Raw genomic sequence first — 19083 nt, 5'->3', positions numbered from 1 at the left:
TGATTTCACTGAGGCTCTGTCCACTTCACCCCATGGGAAAGATAAAGGGAAAAAGGAATATTTGGAAAATGAAGAAGGAGAATGTGCTGGCGAGAAAGTCCTTCTCAAGGACCTGCCTGCAGCATCCTTCACTTCTCTCTTCCTTCCCTCCCTCTCTGTGAGCCAAGGGAAATGTTCATGTTATCCTTCCCAATGCATTCAGACAAAGCAAACCAACTTAGCTCAGGCTGGTGAAAAGAGAGGGCTTTCACACTGAAAAATGCTCACATAGCTGCTCCTATAGCAAATCTGAAGTGGCTTTCAGGAAGAATATGGTGACATGTAGCTGAGTGTGGTGCTGCCTTCAGGTGCAGGGGATGTTTTACGAAACTAGCTTTTTTTCTGAGCTCCTACATAAATCCTCAGCGTGTCCTGCATGCCTACAGGGTTTCCAAAGAAGTGTTGGTACAAGATGATATTTTAATGCCAGAAGTATAGCATGGGAATGAGCCTATATGGGTTTAAAAAAGATACTACCATGGAATACTCCCATAGAAAGCCCCGTTATTTTTCAAATTACAAGAAAACACTGACACAAAACTGACACATGGTTGGTACTGGCAGCTGCCTCCACTGCCATCAGCTGTACAATGACTGCTGCCTGAGTTCACAGGTTGAGCTGCTGTGGACATCAAAATCCAAGACACAGATTCCTAGGCTTTAGCCATCACCCAAGCAGATGGTGATGTTGTGCTTTCTGCATCACTCCCACTACACCAGGGGGATTAATTCACCTCCTTGCCAAGCCTCATAACTGTCCCATACTAGGTTAGCTTTGAGCCTCCCATCCCTCCCTGTTTATTGACAATAGTTCTTCAACAGATCCATCAGATTCACAGGATGGAAATTCCTGGAGGGGCTGTGACCTCCCAGGTGGGCAGTCTGCCTGAATGAACCTGAAACAAAAACTTTCTCAAAAGATACCAGGACACAACTGAGAGAGAGATTGCAGGGGGCAGGCAAGAGAACAAGGGAAGCAAAGTTTAAGTAGGTATTGAGAGAAATGCAAGGCTCAGACCCTCTATTTTCTTAATAAAGACCAGCTGGTGTTAGGACAGAGAGTGCCGCCTGCTGGCATGCACCAGGGCTCTCTGAGGCAGGGCTTCTGCTTATGTCTTTGCCACCAACTTTCTGTTTGATGCCAGAAAATCAATTAGAAGGTGGTTTTCCAAATTAATGTTCCATGGAAGTTGGGCACATGACTGATTCCATGGCATCTATAACTTTCTTTTTTACTTTTTTTATAACCCTCCTTAGAATGAGTATTTTAATACTTGCCTATCTGAGCTGCCATGAGGTTAATTTAATATTTGTAAACTAATTTGATCTGGGGCTAGAGGATGCTGTATAAATGCAACGTACTACCATTACAAAGATCCAGGGAAAGGCCTCTTCCAGTCTGATAAGGTCACAGAACTGTGCCTCTTTGTGTGGAAAAATATAAGACAATCAGGTGAGGTGGAGCACATTCAAATGACTCTGCCTTTCCTGATAAAAAGCAAAGCAGTCAGTAAAACAGAGGTAGACTTGCAAATGAGCAGAGCATTACAATATTCTGACATATATATACATATACACCTATATATATATATATACACACCTATATATATATATAAACACACATATATATATAACTTTCCTGTTTCTCTTCCTGATCTTAATGAGCAAAGATGACTGGATGCCTAAACACAGCCTTCTCAAGCCTTTTGAGGAGCACTGTGCTCCACCCTTCTTCCTTTTTTTGTCTCCTCATAATCAAGGTTTTTCTTTTCATGTCACAGTGAACTCTCCTTTGCCTTTCTAGCACCTGCACAGTCTCGTAGTAAGCTGCAATGCACTTATTCAATCCTACCTTAAATGTCCTGTCTTTTATCTCCCAAGCTCACTATCTGGATAAGGTAGTGAAAGGTATGCTCTTCCTTCCTATTTTTCCTATTGTCTTTGTGTTTCTTTTTTAAAAAATGCACTGTGAACATGCTGTGTTGAGGTTGCATCTCTTCCTCATTATCACCAAAGTGCTCCCTAATGTCTGGAAGGGTGAACTTTCCAGTCATTTAGGTAGGAAATACCTCTGTAAGTGCTGTGACCCTGTGTTAACATCGTATCAGTGTTCCTACCCATTCCCTTGTCCCTGCCCTCCCCTCCAAATCACCTCTCGTCTTCACCCTTCCTACTCAGGTAAGACAAGTCAGTAGGAAACAAAAGTGTCTGTGAATACAGCAGGAACCTGTGTAGTGATGTGTTTTAATTAAATGTCTATAGTCCACTTTGTAACACAGGTGAGTGCACTTTCTGTGTGGAGTCTTCATGTTTTTGATCCATGACTTCCGAGTCTTACATGGGAACTTCAACTAATGATATGCTGTTGTTTTTTTTTTCTGAAACAAAGATGTTATGACCCTGAAACCTCAGGTTGCATAAATCTGAAATTAATAATGTTGCATTAATGTACAGTACAACAAAATCCAACCTTAGGCTCCTATTTGTAAGTGTAAAGCAAATCTAGGACCCAGGTCTTTCTTCAACAAAGAAGTAAAGGAATTGAACTGTTACAGAACAGAGATCATCTGCTATCTTAAAAAAAATGCAGTTATTTATTAATCACAGCAATGAGCTAAATTAATTTAGGAATTTTTAATAGAATAGGCATTTCCAAAATGCACTTAGCTTTTGAAAAATATTGAAATGGCATGCATATGGTTAAATACAACAATCTGACAATAAATATGATTGAATTGGACACAAATATCTTTCTACATGGCTGATTTGACACTAACAGCAACACAGTGCTGACACCACACAACATCATATGTTTGCTGGTTAAACAAACCAAAAAAATTAGGTTGAACAAATCAATTTTTTCTGTAGTATTACCCTCCTTTTCAGGTTTTGATCAATCAGATGTAGCAGCTGTGAAAGCCTGATGATGAAGAACAGATATGCCTAAATACTGGCCCAGTGAACAGTTAAAATGAAGTCTCTACCTTATAGGGCTTGTGTGGTGTGACAAGAAACATGGTTGCCCTACTGACTTCACTTCTCTGGGTGAATTTGCAATTTAATGTTTCTCTTTTTTTTCCATTAAGGCTTAAAAGCAGGTTGAGGTACAACTTTGAACAGACAAATATTAATGATGATGATATTAATGATCCACAGTTTTAAGGCTTCCATCTTCAGTGTAATGCAGCAGCTGGTAGCTGTACTTGGACCCCTGTTTATAGATCAGTAAATTTCTCAGAGTTAGTTTTCTCTAATTGGTTTAGCACCAGTAAAATATGCTCAACTTTATTTATATTAGGAGGAAAAAGTACATCTTCTGCCTTAGATCAAGGAAAGAGGTTCGCTTGTTGTGCCCTTATGAAGTAATAGTGGAGGAAGATGAGGATCACCACTTGGGAGCTCAATTAGAACCTCCTGTTAATATTTCACATCTCGGTGGTTTGCATTTTAGAACCCCAGGACTCCCCCTTTTTGTCTCAACATATATTGGAGAAGGTTGCATCAAAAGGTAGCAGATAAGCATTGAGGGGATAGAAGAGATGAGAAATCAACCTGCAGAGCCTGGCCAAGAACCTTCAATACAATTTGCCCATTCAGTGACTCAATTTTTTAGCTAAGTCTTCTGTAGCTGTCATCTTCCTCTGGGTAGCTTTTTGACTCACCTTTATGCCAAAGAATAAAGACAAATTATCCTTAGTGAGTATTTCAGTGGGTAACAGGTTAAGCAACATACTAAGAATAAAAGGTTGTCTCTTTCCTTGCATGGCCTCTTTTAAAAAGATTAGCAACAGCTGAAACATTAAAAGTACATGTTTTTTTACTCGGCTAACTGCATGGTGTGCATTTTTCAAAACTAAATTACTCATGCCCTTTTGGCTTTCTTAATTATTAACATCTTTCTGGTTGAAATCCCTTCCCAGTAATGCTCTGTTGTCAAGGGTGAGCCTGATTTACTGCTGAATCTTTCCTAGAGCTTTACAATAAACCAGTAAGTCAGAAAAGATGCAGAATTGTTTCTAAATTGGAGGACAAGTTTCAATAGCAAACATCAGCATAATTAAACCAAGAAGCTCTAACAAGACTTAGAGTGGAGTCTTCTAAACTAAGGCCTAATTAACACTGGTAATGCTTAAAATGAAAAGAGGTGCCTATTATTTTAATAATAATTAAAAGATTTGCTGATTTTAGAAAGAGCTTCTTCATCCAGAATATTATTGGATCTGATGGTACATCAACAAAATTAATTTTTGTTGCTGAATATCAATTCTCACTCTTCAAAAATTAATATTAACCACATTAACACTGTAGTGAGGCATATAAACAACTAGTCTGAAAGGTAAAGTTGCTGAACAACATTTGAATTCAGAGGGGGCTGCAAGGTAACTTCTATGGGCTGCTGCCAAAGCCTGAGAGCAAGTGAGAACCCAAGGTCTGAGGACAGTCTGTTCCCTTATTTGTACACTTACAAACTGTAGGAGCTCTGGCAAGGAACTTCGTAACCTTCCTTCCTATTTCAGAATGCATCTGATTAAGGATTTCTGGATCCCCACCGTCACAAAATATCATGGTGGTAGTTTCAGAGTTCTGCGGGTTTGGGACACTTTACTAAGTTTCTCATAATTTTCAGGGATCAGCTGATGCTTGGCTCCAAGACTTCAGTCTTTCAGAAGCTTCTGCAGAGGTCTCTTACTTGTTCTTGTTCTCTCAAGCTCCAGGTGCTCGCATCCTCACATGTTGCATTCAGCCACGTCCTACTTCTCTCAAGCTCAACTGCTGTCTGTGGGAATTGCCAGGACATCCATCAGTGCTTTCCTGCTGATAATAAATAGCCTTATCTTCTAAGTCCAATTTCAAGCGGCAGTGAGGTTTGTCTTGAAGAAAAATCCTACTGAACATTGTTTATAACTGGACTAATTAGAGAAGGCTTTAACTATACAGATCATGAAGAGCAGAGTATTTTACCAACAATCTTAAAAAGGCAGGATAACTTCTGCTGACAGTCTCCTTTGACTCTGATACCCTTTTCTTGTCTAGTTCAAAATTAGCCCACTTTTTATATTGCTTCCCTGGTTCGTTCTCTCTCTTGCATGGCAGACATGACATCTTTGTGAATGCCCTCCGGAATCATCATCTTTCAGCAGCACTTACATGTGCTTAAGTCGGAAACTCATATAACGGGTTTCCTCCCCCCTTTTCCCCAAAAAACCTATTCATATATTTAATTCTCTTAGCCACTCAAGTACAGCTAACACCACAGACAGGAATAATGGATCATTAGTGACTTCTAGCTATGAAAAATCAGAGCTGCAAGATTATGGTGGTGTAAATCCATGAGGATTAAGCCATCCTGCTGTGTTGATATTCAGAAGCACTTTGGAAACAAGATGATCTTTTTGCTTTATTCCCCAGCATGGGGGAAAGGAGAGGATAATGTTTATTTGTGTCATCTTTTCTTCATGCGCTTTAAAGTGCACTCTTTGTGGAATGAGGAATATTGTACCTTCTTGTCCCTGTAGAGTAAGTGATGGTCAAGTCTTTATGCAGTTTACCAGTCTAGAAATGGTATTACTAATAGGTCCATTCTCCTGGATATATTGGTTTACATGACTGTGTTGTCTTCTAACTTTCTGAAGATCCAAGTCCTCTGAGAGCTGCTGTTTCTTTTTTTTTCTATTAATGGTTTAGTTTCTCATTATTTCTTAAAAATGTCTGCTCTCCTACCAAACCATGCCACTGGAGAGGTTTAATTTAATACTCACAGCACTGATAGTTTGAGGAACCTTGCAATGTAATGGTTAACATCTGAAAACTTTTATGTTCCTGTACCTGTGAGGAACCATTGTGTCTTTAGGAAACAGTTCATTCTGGCTCCTTGAAAGAGCTTTATCTCACTGGGAACCAGAGTTGACTTTCTTCTTAGCAGGAAGGGATAAACTTACTTTCTACACTTGAAAGATGCCAAGGGAGTAGAGTATGAAATTACAGGGGGAAGTTATCCTACTTTAGGTATCTACAGCATAAATGCTTATATCTCATCTAATCACCCTGGATTGCCTTAATAGTCAAGAAAAGGAATGGATACTTTGAGAAGGCATAATCTCATGAGGTACTCATTCTGTTCTATCTGTCCTCTCCTGATTGATGCTTTTCCTCTTTTTGTCTGCTTTCTGAAATGTTGGTTTACTTTCTCTGGGTCCAGTTCAAGAAGATTCTGAGAAAAACCTGAAAGTCCATTCAGATGTTCTCAAAGACATTTAATGTAGACAATGAATTGCACACACAGTTCAAAGACAGAGGACTGAAAGGGGTCTCCTCAGTTAGAGTCCAGTCTTCTTCTGGCAAGGGCAATGACATTGTGTAAAACTTTATATAAATAATTTAACATGCTCTGTGAATAAATAAGTTAGTCTTCTTCTCCTTAACACTCCTACAGGGAGACCGCTCTAGATCTTCATTCCTTTGGTACTAGTAAATGATTTTTTTTTCTTTCTAATTTCCAGTTAGAAATTATTTATACTTGATTTATGTCCAAGAGCCTGTTCTTATACCAGCATTATTCTCTTTACCTTAAAAAGCTGCCTTCCCATCTCAGTGTTTATCTGTTTCATGAAGTTGTGGAAACAATCATAGTCTTTTCAGTTTTTGCTGTGTTCTTCTCATTTCCTCAGATACGGAAGGTGCTTCATTCAAACTGTCACCCGTTTTCTGCCACTCCAAATTGCCTTTCTCCTGAACCTGAGAGGATAGAGCACATGCAGTTCCATATAAGCTCCTATAGTTACAGTTACATTAGTTTTTCATTATACTTGCTGGACACTCCTCACATAAAGCATTTGAAGATCATGGTGTCTTCAACTTTTGTGTCAATTCAACAAGGTGTCAATTCACCTTGTTTTGATTCTCAATGCACTCCTGTCCAGGTCAACACTACCACACTTTTGCAAGGAGTTTTCTACCTGGTCTCTGCAACTTTAGGATAGAAAAGAACTTTTTAGGGTGTGTTATAAAGAGTCCAAGCAGTGAGAACATGAGGTGTTCTCAGTGATGATGCACCAGCCAAATTCTAATGGAGCCATACAGTATGCACATAACATGCACAGCGATTTCTTCAGAGGTTTTTCATCTAGACAAATTTAAACCATGAACAGGTTACCCAGAGAAGCTGTAGCTGCCCCATCCCTGGAAGTGTTCAAGGACAGGCTGGATGGGGCTTTGAGCAACCTGGTCTGCTGGAAGGTGTCCCTGCCTGTGACAGAGGGGTTGGAACTAGACGACCGTTAAAGTCCATTCCAACTCAAACTATTCCATGATTCTGTGATCCTCTGATTTATAGAGAGGGGAAAAAGTCCTATCTCTACCACCAAGATGGTCCCATCCAAACTGAATTTATCTACTCCAAAAGGGGATTATCTTCCTAGCTAACTAATTTTAGCAGGTTATTTAATACAGACCTTCCTCTTTCATTCTCCAAAATAGCTGAATGCTTCCAGCTTGTACTCAAAGTAAGTAAAGGGAACAAACACATAAATTAGCTCTAGCATGGGAAAAAACATTAAATTGTTAAAAGTTTGGCAGTGTTGTAAATAACTGAAGGCTGGATATTAAAATGGAGAATTTCAAGTAGCCTTGCCTATAAATAGCTCTTATGTAGTATATAAATACTAGTATAGTGTATAAATACCAAAATGCACACGCAGCAGCATGCTCACACATGCACACACATTATTTACCCCATCCCAGAATATACATTTTAGAATGCTGAAATGCAACAAGTATGTTTGTAAATGAAAAAATTATTTAAGATCCTTTTAAAGGACCTGCCACCTTTGTTCCTTTTTCCATTTGGTCCCTGAAAATCTACAACCTGTTAGAAAAACAGTCCTAAAACACTTTTTTTTTTTCTGCTTACTGAATAAAGTTCCATGAACTGAAAAAGTTCACTGAGAAACAATTTTTTATTTTAAAGGCATTTCTGAACCCCATTTCCCCAGCGCTGGACACACAATGACATGGGGCACCCTACATGCTGTCTCATCACTTCCTTGGGCAGACCCTCATGCATCATGTGATCAAGCAGATGTTGCGAAAACGCACATCTCTTCACCATCCTGTACTAACCCTTTAGGACAGGAGAGATGTGTGTCGTTCACACAGGTTCACAAACCTGTTTTGCAAAGCTGGGGTCCTGAAAAAACTCAAACTATGTGGCAGGATTGCACAACACATAAATAGAGAGAGCATTAAGACAGGGCTCAGGAAGACTGAATTGTGTTCCTGCTATAATCAGTCCTGCTGAGTGACCTTGACAGTCACTTCAGTCCCTTATACTTCAGTTTCCTAAGCTGTTAAATGTCTCTCACATTTCAAATGGCTTCTTGGTAAAGATTTTTGAGCTCTGCAGGTAAAAAGCCCCCAGACGTGTATAAGCTAAGCAGCCTCCCTCACACCACTTTCCTGTGGAAATTACTCTACTTGTTTTCTTGAAGGGGTGTGGTGTGAGGGGAAGTATGGAAATCTCAGGATGAGGTCATCGGATGAGAAAATCAAACCCTAGTAAGCAGACTGGGAGGTTGGTGTTCATCTCCCTAACTAAATTTTATCACCTATAAAAGAAATGCCTGCCTCTGTGCTGGGGTCTCTACAGCCACTGGGGAGAATTGGGTTCTTCCAGAGCACACTTCAGCTCATCACCATGAGCATCCAACTCATTGCCATGGGACAATCTGTTTCTCTGCCTACTAGAGAGAGTTGACGGTATCTCTGTTGTAAATTAGTTCTAACTGCATGAGATTAATCCCACTGAAAATTACTACAGTAAAGAAACTCTCTCTTCCAAATATTTCCTGCATTCCCTTTCCAGCTGGCTTTGAATGCTTACCAGTCTGAGAACTCAATATGACTGAAAGCCAGCTGCTTTATCCCCACTGGGTTTTGAGAATTTTAACCCCAAACACAATTTAGATAACCCCAAATCTTGGTCTTATATAGCAAATATTTTGAGAGACTCAGAGGGCAAAGTGCTGCCTTGCTTTTACAACCCATGAAGCAGGAAAATCTCAGTGCCTCTTTGAAACTTATGATTCCCTCATTCCAATGAGTGAGGCAATGCTGTGAGGACCTCCTGGGAGAGCCAGAAGCAGCAGCCCATTGAGTGGTCACCACAGCCTGATACCAAACTGGGTTTGTTCCAGGTGGGAAGACAACAAAGTGGGAGTGGAGAAATAAACTGAAGGCAAAGGGAAAAAACTGTTTAATTATCCCCTTTCCAGGCTCTGTTCCTTTGTCTTTCCAGTGCATTTGAACGTATGGCTGTTTGCCTTGCAGAGGGATGCCCTGGCTTGTGTAACGGCAATGGCAGATGCACTCTGGACATGAACGGCTGGCACTGTGTCTGCCAACTGGGCTGGAGAGGAGCAGGCTGTGACACTTCCATGGAGACGGCATGCGGCGATGGGAAAGACAACGATGGAGGTAGGACACGAGCACATGTGATATGTCAGGCTTCGCAGAGCCTATAAACCTCTCACAGTGAACAGTCAGCTGGGCTTGATTCTGCAGGGCAGATTGTTTTTTGACAGCTGGTGGAGAACAGACAGTGAAGTCTGCCAGGCTGACTCAGCCAGAGTGGATTGGAATTCAAATTAAATAGGTTTGGACTTGGGGTAACCAGGGCTGAAGAAGGACGTTTGTTTATCCTCAGAGCAAGTCCATATACCAGAGAGCAGACAGAGGCTGTGCATCTGTCTTATCCCTCCACCCCAGCCTAGTGGCTCAGCAGTCACACAATGGGACCACCTTGGACAGTGAACATTCCTAACTGTTCAAACTTTGCACTCACTGCCTGAGGTTTAATGAAGGCTCTCTGGTAGGTCACTACTGACCTGGGGATTCAGGAAGGCTTGGGTGACTGCCCCATGCCCACAAGCCATCCAATCCCTCTCAAACCATGTTTTATTGATTACTCTTCCATATGTAATGATGTCAGGGATGTGAATAATAGCTCTGTGTAATGCAAACTTAATATTCAGAGTTATCTCATTACAAAGGAAACGGTGGTACAGTGTGAAGGTTTGAATTAGAGAGCAGGAGATGAGATATTAAATTTAAGACATAAGGGAGACTGCATAATTTGTTTTGTTGTCACTCAGCAAAAGGCTTTGTAAACCACAAGTCTGGGCCAGGACCCAGACTGTGAAGAGGAGACTGCATTTTGCAAGCCTCTGTTTTATCATATTCACAAGAAGAGTACAGTTAAAAAAAAAAAGGAAAAATAGCCAAGCCAAGACCATGATTATCTGCTTCACAGCAACTGGGATTCTGATTGAATATTTAAAATACTTCTGCACATCTGGCACTGCAAATGGACCAAATTATCCCTTTAGAAAAGATGGAAAGAATTGGAGAACCGTGCAAAGGGTACACACTATAGAACAAAGATGGCTTTTTAGCTCATATGGAACTGAATATCAGTGTACTCATCTTTCCTATTTACAGCTGACACAGGGCAGCAATAAAATGCATTGCAGCAGATGTGTAAAAATATGGTAAATAAACCCAAGGATAATCCAAGTTTCCACAGGAAAAAAATAACTAGCAAAAACACTCTGAAATTTTTAGAAAGAGAGAGAGGGAAAGAGTAATCCAGCCTAACATACAATTTAGACCACAACTGTATGATATCAAAAAGTGTATGACCAGACTTTGAGCAGGTTGGTGGACCACCATTTCCTCTCATCTCCCCGTTCAAAGGCTAATCTTCTTACCTGGGTTATCCTCACATTGAAACAAGCTGCCTTGCTAGCCTGCAGGACAGCAGATACAGACGGGAGAGACAAAAGGCATTGACATGTTTACAAGTTAGTGCACATCAGCTGCTAACTTGCATTTGGTGAACTTGTGTGAAGCAGTGGTGTGCACAGAGAACCGAGCAATAGATAGGTTGTAACTTATTGCCTTGTGACAGCTTATTCATGTGTCAGAGCCCACAAATGAGTGTTGACTTTATTCTTGGTACACTCCCTAAAAAGAAGCATATACATGGTGCACATTACAGATTACAGATATTCTGTCATACGCTATGCTTTTGATTTGCCTGAGTTACTGCTAAGGACTCTCTGCAGCTGGGAAGTGGAACAGTGGAATACATTTACCTTACTGGCTTGATTTTTATACATTTTTATGAGTCATTTGTATTTGTGAGCTCAGATCTAAAATTTCAACCCCTGAGATGTGGGGACTTGAGCAGTTGTGAGGCACTTCTGCTTTGAGGCCTTAGTCCTTTGTTTGGCAGAGAGATTCAAATATAGAATGGACACATGGACTGGTGAAGGAAGGCTGATTCTCTGCCTGTTTACTAGGTTTTATGCTGATTTCTATGGCAAGACACTTGGGAGGTCTTTGTAGAACATCATAGCATACATTAGGTTGGAAGGAACCTCCAGCAGTTATAAGTTCAACCTCTTGCTCAAGGCAGTACTGATTACATCAGGTTGCTCAAGGCAACTCTTGAACACCTCCAAGGATAGAGATTCCAGGTCTCTGGACAACCTACTCCATCCTTATGGTATATGACCATCCTTATAGTAAATGTTTTTCTCCTAATAACTAATCGTAATTTTCTGCATTCCAACTTAATGTTTGTTGCCTTTTGTACAGCACCATGTGAGACATCCTAGAGTCCCCCAGATGGCTTCTGGCTTCCCTTTACAATAGCTTGGTTCTCTGGTAGAGCATACATATGTTTCGTTTGTGACAGCTCCCTTTGGATCTTTCAGATATCCAAAGGCAACTCAAATGACACTAGGCACTCTGTTTAGAAGCAGAACTGAGTCCATATTTGTTGCAGCCACTTTGTCACCACAGATATTATACCTTGGGAAGCTTCTGTGCTTTAAAGAGCATTGAAGAAATGTATGCCTGAAGCCTCTTCAAAAAATATGTAGTATGTGGCTGAGCACTATGGTTTCTCCCTCTTTTGGGATCACAGTCACTGGAGTGATGCATGCTCAGGACTGAGGAAAAGTGGTTTATTTTGATTCATTGGAAAGGATCTCAGGATTATTGTGGAATTCATCTTCATATGCACATGAATGTTAGCAATGGAGGTGGAAGTCCTTTCATGAAGCTTTAAAAGTCAACCATCTGAGCTAGTCACAGTGGATACCATCAGTGGAGAGAAAGAGATTCAGGTCATCATCTCTCTGAGCTATTTCAGATATCACCTCATAAGTGCATACTTTTGGTTGGTGACCACTGCTCTTCACATCACTTACTGCTCAGAGTAGCATCTCTCAAATTCTAGACACACTACAGGAGGTTCACTATGCCTGAGCTCGTGGGAAGCTGGTTACTACACTGTGGCATCCAGTGTCTGCTAATCAAAATCCCAGCTGCCGGAAATTCCTCAGGATAATGGGAGTCAGAAGCTTTTTCATCAGCTCCCAGCCTAATCATACCCTGAGGGAGATGGGTACTAAATTACAGGGTGTGTTTGTCTCTTAAATCTAAAGGCTGTTCAGATAAACAATAACAATCTGAGCAGGAGTCACTTGGAGAGAAACTTGGTGAAATACAATCTCTGTTCAGGTTAGAAAAAAGTTGTTTTGGAGAGCAATCCCCTCTCTACACACAAGTGTCATTCGTCCAAGCGTGCATTTAGGTTTCACACCCAGGTCCACTTTGTTTACACTTTTAAACACAAAAGCCATCAACTTGAAAGAAGCTGTATCAAGTAACTGAGAGCAGGTGATCATCCAGTACCAGTTAAGGGGAAACTATGCAGTGACAGAGCTGTAACAATCTGTGTAAAAGGCCAGGATTTTGTGCATTTGAACTGAGGCCACCTGTATTGCAACAAATGGAAGGTGTTTGATTAAAACAAGATGAGAAAAGTGGCTCTTGCCTCTCTTCAAAATAAAATAACCTCTCTAATTCATGGCTGCAAACACTCACTACCTAAGAGTAATCATGTCTCACCCCACACTGAGTGCTCTGTCATGTGCTCGAAGAATAAGAAGTTTGGAAGCTTAAAAGATCAAGGAAATTATCTTCTATGACAAGTCCTAGGAGTGGAGTTAGTGGCATTTCACAAAACCTTGAGAAGAGGCTGACATTCCATAGGCTAAACATGGGCTCTGTTGCATTGGTAGACTCCTCTGTTAGGAGCAGAGTGAACAGGAAAAATGGAGGGGAAGAGGAGAGGATACTCTTCACTAATCTCACAGATACACTGTTGAGCAGCAAAACTGTGTTATCCACCTTTATTCTGGAGAAATCACCTAACCATTGAGAGCCAGAGTTGTCCAGTTCTCCATTTCACTGTCTGGGTACACCACATTGTTGTGAAACCATGAGAGAATTACAGATATTGAACTAAATTACTCTTTTGATCTAAAAGTTCAAGTAACTTCACTTACAGGCCTTTATTATTGTTTGGGGCTTTTCCAGAGTAGCCAAGTCTTCCAGGTAGGGTAAAGCTTGCTGGTTCTTCAGGAACTGGAACTGACCCATCTTTCACTTGCTGCTTTGAACAACTCTGGTTCCTGAACAGCTGCTAAACTCTGCCAAAGGTGAATCTACTTTACTTATGAAAGGCAAGAATCTTTCTCAGATGAAAAATACGTCTGAAATGTAAATGTTCATAATATCATCTATCCCTTCATATCCATTAGATGTTGCTGTTCAGTGGTCTGCTGTTCTCTGCTGCTTCTTCCCAATTTCAGCACTTCCAAAGGTTTGTGCTAGTAATTAGTGCAGGATAACTTAGATAGATAGATAGATAGATAGATTAGATAGATTAGATAGATAGATACTCATTTTGCCTTTGCAACTTCAGTCTGTGCTCCACCAGATGGTACCAAAAAGCTAGCAGGTGGAGCAATCCATATGTTTTCCTTCTCTCTATCCTCCTGGTCCAGAACAACTAAAGGTTGGCTTAGTCGTCCAGTCCTGGAGCAGTGAGCAGGTCAGAGCCACCAAGCCTCTGCATGCAGGATTTTCACCTTTTCTTGCAGCCCTGAGCATTAGTTATTGCTGCCACCAAAAACCAGCTCTCACTTTAGGGACAATGTGATTCAGGAATGAGTTCTCTGAGGCAAATCAGTGCTGTTTATTCAACTGTACCATAGCCCATTGGTGCAACTCCCCAGAGTGATGCTTTGTGTCTTGCTTGCCCCATTCAAGGATCAGGTAGTGCTTGTAGTAAGGTGGAGACTTACATAATGCTTTGGAACAGCAGCATTTTAAATTCTTTGGCAAGAGAAATTCTGGCACGGCACACTGGCCTTCTTAACACCCATGTGTTCACCGTCTGTCCACCACATGCCAAATAGTGTATTAGAGAGCTGGCAAGAGTCTGCACTGATCTTTGCCAGTACACAGGGTTACACATGAAGGTAGTTTCAGGGTTGTAAAGGGAATTATAAAGAATGCAGGAGAACCCCGGAACACGAACTTGTGTCTTTGCAAGTTCTTGAGCTGCAGTCAAGGTGATGGGGTGCTTTTATTTTCTTTTTCTTTTTGCACACTGTTAGAACCTTTGCTTTGTGCTGCAAGGCTTTTATAGCATGAGAAAGTTGTCTCCTGGGCATGGTGTGTGAGCTGTCTACTTCCTCAATACCATAAAAAATCATGCATTAATGTGCTGGCTACACTTGTGGAGGGAAGTGTTGAGATCTGAACGCACCTGGGAAAACAGCCATCATAAATTAGTGTTTACCATCAGATAGATTTAGTCAAACAACAGGGTCATCTGGGAGAAACCACAAAGCACTGCAAAAAGATGAGAAACTTTTCTGTACCTGTAAGTCTGGCTAGCTTGGATAATTTGTTATAAATCATCCAGCTTCTCTTCCTTTGTTTCATGATGACTGTTAATCAACTTTTCCTCAAATAAGAAAAAAATGACCAGTTCATATTTTTGGGTTTCTGCTGTTTTCTGATTCTGTGTTGGATGGTAACACTTGGGTGTCACCTGTTGCTGGTTGTTAGCAGCAGGGCTGGCAGGAGGGCGGTGTGAACCCAGGCACTACAGCATCCAGGAGCAGGTGTTGCTGGTGCCATTGCAGAGGATGATGTACTGTGAAATGGGGGTCTAGCAGTGCCTTGTCTTGACACCTTGGGAAAGTTCCTGAAACTTTTGACTAGTTCTTAATAAGATGCCTTTTATTAATAGATTCAGAAAGAAACTGTGAAAGTGCTCTCTATTTCAAAGAAAACCTACCATTGTCTGCTGAAGTGAGGAACTTCTGCATGGGAAAGAGGCACTGCTGATACATAAGATGTAACAAAAGGTGGCATGAACCAGCTTCAAAAAGACAGGCTTGGACATACATTTCACAAAGCATTTCTGCACCTGAAAAGGTGCTTAAACTGAGTTTGGGCACCGGTGTTTAAAGCAGAAGTTCAGGAAAGCTCTACTAGACCTGCTTTAGCATCTGAGGCAAACTCTTACAACCTCTGTGGGGCAGAAAGTCCCCTTAAAATCCTAAGGTTTTGCCCCAAGTGTGCTCAACATGCATAGAGTACATGGTCACTTTCCTCTTGACCAGGATTTGAGAAACATGCCTATATCTTCAGTTATCTGAGACTACTTTCCAAGCTGTGCTCAGATGATCGCTTAAATTGGCTTGGATTCAGTCAGAATCTATTAGGGTGACTTTTTCAGCAGTAGCTTAACACTTGCAACACTTGCCAGGAAAGTGAGAGACCTTGGCGACAAGGATATCTCAGCTGCTGAGGGTGTGAAACCACTGTTCCCACAAAAAAAAATTGCTAAGATTTGAGTCCCTTTTGCTCAGAGGAATCACTTTTGAGAGGTACTTTGGCTCCTGAAGGAGGTGGTTTCAGGTACACTATTGCATGACCATTAATCAGGTTAAGCAACTTGTATTTAATCCCTTGTCCGAATGCTAGTCTTAAAATCATAGAATATCATGAGTTGGAAGGGAGTCACAAAGTCCAGCTTCTGGCCCTGCACAGGACAGCTGCAAGAATCACACCATGTGCCTGAGAGCGTTGTCCAAATGCTTCTTGTACTCTGGCAGACTTGTGCTTTGACCACTTCCCTGGGGAGCTTGTTCAGTGTTCAACCACCCTCTGGGTGAAGAACCTTTTCCTAATATCTAACCTGAACCTCCCCTGACACAACTTCAGGCCATTCCCTTGGGTCCTGTCCCTGGTCACCACAGATCAGTGCCTGACCCTTTGCTTCCCCTTGTGAGGAAGTTGTAGACTGCAGTGAGGTCTCCCCTCAGTCTCCTCCTCCCCAGGCTGAACAGACCAAGTGACCTCAGCCACATCTCATGTGGCTTTCCATCTAGACCCTCACATTCTTTGTAGCCCTCCTTTGGACTCTGTCTAATAACTTTATATCATTTTTAGTATTGCAGTGACTGAAACTGCACACAATATTCAAGGTGAGGCCATACCAGTGTAGAGCACAGCGGGAAAATCACCTCCTTCAACTGGCTGGTCATGCTGTGCCTGATGCACCCCAGGACACAGTTAGTCTCTCATAAGCTAGGAAGGGCCCTCACATGCCTTGCTCAGTTTCATGAAATTGCTTCGCATCCTATATTGCCTGTTTTCTTTGCTGGCCTTGCAATTCCTAAGTCCCTTCATTAAAAATCTGCCTGGAGAAAGGAAGAAACCCACGAAGCCAGCTGCATCAACTGTACCCTCCAGAGCAACGATGAGTTCAGGGATGCTGTGAACTTGTAGACTCTAAACACATTATTAAAGCTCTGGTTTATGCCCAGCTAATGGTGATTATCATGTGTTTTCTGACATTTCCTCCTTCCACTTCCCTTCGTTTTCTATTCAAGTGTTTTTTTAAACAAGAATGTAGCTCTGGATTAGGATGAACATTTTGCAGAGTATTTCTGCAGTGACTAGCTCTGCATAGCTCAGCTTCTGCACAAGAGTCCAAGGAATTCTGTAATTCAAATACATGATTACTATTTCATATGACTATATTATTTCAAACTTTAAAACATATACTGAACACTTACTTAGAGAAAGATGTGAGGGGAAATTCTTTCCCAGGCAGCCAGCAATCTAATATAACCAGAATACAACCAGTGAGAAGCTTATTCAGGTGAAATCAAAACAGAGCAGGTGGGATAGAAAGAGAGGAGAGAACATGAACAGCTAACATGGTGACAGAGGACTGACAATCAGATTACCATTGTTACTTGTGGTTGGGTTTTTTTCCCCTTTGATTCCCTACAGGGGATCCTAAAGCTACAGCTCTTTTCTTGAATATGTAACATTTTTCTCTGCAAAACACTGTAATAAAACCTATTTATTCTCCCAATCCAATTCAAGTAAATTGAGTGTTGGTCCTCAACTCGGGGCAGAACAAGATTACTCCTATAAATCTTCATCAGCATAAACATTCACATGAATGATTTGTGTTTATGTAAAAGTACCAAGCCATTCCTTTAGTCTGTGTTTCACCAGAGCTTAGACTAGAACTGGAAGGTTAAAACCTGATTTGCTCAAGGGCAAGACTAACACCTTGTTATCTTTACCTTTGAGCAGCTACATTTGAAACCTTTCCTATCCAAAGTCTTCCAGTAATTCATCCAAAAGCATCACAGGATAAGACAGTGTCCCCACAAAAAGTGATAGTGTTGACTGATGAGTGGCACAGAAAGGGAAGGGAAACATAAGAACTGGATGAGGTGAGAGACACAGTTATTTGTATAATCAGTGCATTTAATGCTTTTGTTGGCAGTGGAAATCCTCCTAAGAGACGTTGGGGTTTTATTGTTATTTTTACTTTCTAGTTTTGCTTTGCCTAGTACAGTTTCTCATAAGTGCTCTTCCCACTGCAGTCAGTGGCAAAAAGTGCCATGGTCTTTGGCAGGAACAATCCTTGAGTTTGTCACATATGCTCTCCCAGATTTACCCTAATCAGGCTCTTTAAGTTCAACTCCTTCTGACTACCTGTCTGACCAGGACTCCTGATGTGCATCACAGTCCACAGAATGCTCTCTGTGTATAAACAGGCCCATCCCTGCCCGTGGCTTTCCTGTTCCAGCCTGGCACTTGACACGCAGCACCTGTCAGAGTCTGCTTAAACACATAATAACACCTCTGGCTGCAGGTTATTTGCATTCTGTTGTTCATGTTAACGTGACAGATTTTTGCTGCAGCATCCATAACTGCAGAAATGCTCAATTATTCAGTCTCAGCCAGCTAAGACACTGCCCATTAAATCAGCCAACACAAATGTGAGGCCAGGAAAAGTCACAGCTAATTTGAAATTTTGTTAGCTCTCGGCTGATCTTGTTTACTGCAGAAGCTCTGTCTCAAAATCAGCCCATTGCTTCTGTACAAAACTCTAATCCCTGACCCCTTATTGGTGCTGTGTGGTGTTAGGTGAGGAACCTGGAAGCTCGACTGCACAGGACTCAAAGGAGGAATGAGACTACTGTGGGATTTGTGAGCCTTTGCATCCAACAAGTGCAACAAAACCCCAAGGAATGCAGGAACAATACCCCCATTGCTACTGAGGAGTAATTATTTTGTGGGATAATAGTGGTTGTGAACATGAGAATTAGCTTTTGTTCTGGGGAGGGAATAGTTTAGAAGTAAGCTGGAAGATCTGCCTCTCCTAATAAGCAGCAGTGTTCAACAAGCACACAGTTTTTCCTATCAGTTAAGTGGCTAGTTGTGTGCCTTAGGATTGTAATCCATTTCTAGCATTCAGGGAAGCCAGGGACTCTGGATATGAAGGCTGACAGGCAAGGTAGACAGTCACAGAACCTCTTTAGCTGATCAGCACCTTCCCAGTCCTGCATGCTCAGGTGGTAAGGAGCATGTCCCGTGTAACCAACGACTCTAATGGTGTTTACCGTTCCAGCCTTATTTGTGTCATAACACACCTGGAAAAGGTTCAGTTTATATGTTGGATTTTTGAGAATAAAATTACTTTTGTCTTGGATCCTGCAACTCCTTTTTTGGCAAATACCAGAGATAGGGATCCTCTAGCCCACTTGAAGCTCCAGATAGGCAAGACACAACCCTGTGTCCTCCACA

The 19083-nt window shown here is 41.4% G+C and overlaps 1 protein-coding gene across 14 annotated transcripts in view; it reads left to right on the top strand.

The window, feature by feature from the left end:
* The window catches only part of TENM4 (teneurin transmembrane protein 4), a 1544468-nt gene that overhangs the window by 1422179 nt on the left and 103206 nt on the right, over positions 1-19083 (top strand). For 8 of the 14 annotated variants that reach the window (XM_050333746.1, XM_050333747.1, XM_050333751.1 and 5 more), the window contains 2 exons: positions 1921-1947; positions 9364-9510. In XM_050333746.1, the coding sequence (XP_050189703.1) occupies positions 1921-1947; positions 9364-9510 (174 nt within the window). The remainder of the gene's footprint in view (positions 1-1920; positions 1948-9363; positions 9511-19083) is intronic. The other 6 variants (XM_050333753.1, XM_050333755.1, XM_050333750.1 and 3 more) reach the window with 1 other exon arrangement.

This window comes from Myiozetetes cayanensis, unplaced genomic scaffold (assembly GCF_022539395.1).
Source record: "Myiozetetes cayanensis isolate MyiCay16 unplaced genomic scaffold, myiCay2020 scf5-8, whole genome shotgun sequence".
In the NCBI taxonomy this organism is placed as follows: Eukaryota; Metazoa; Chordata; class Aves; order Passeriformes; family Tyrannidae; genus Myiozetetes; species Myiozetetes cayanensis.
This window is presented reverse-complemented; position numbering and strand designations above follow the sequence as displayed.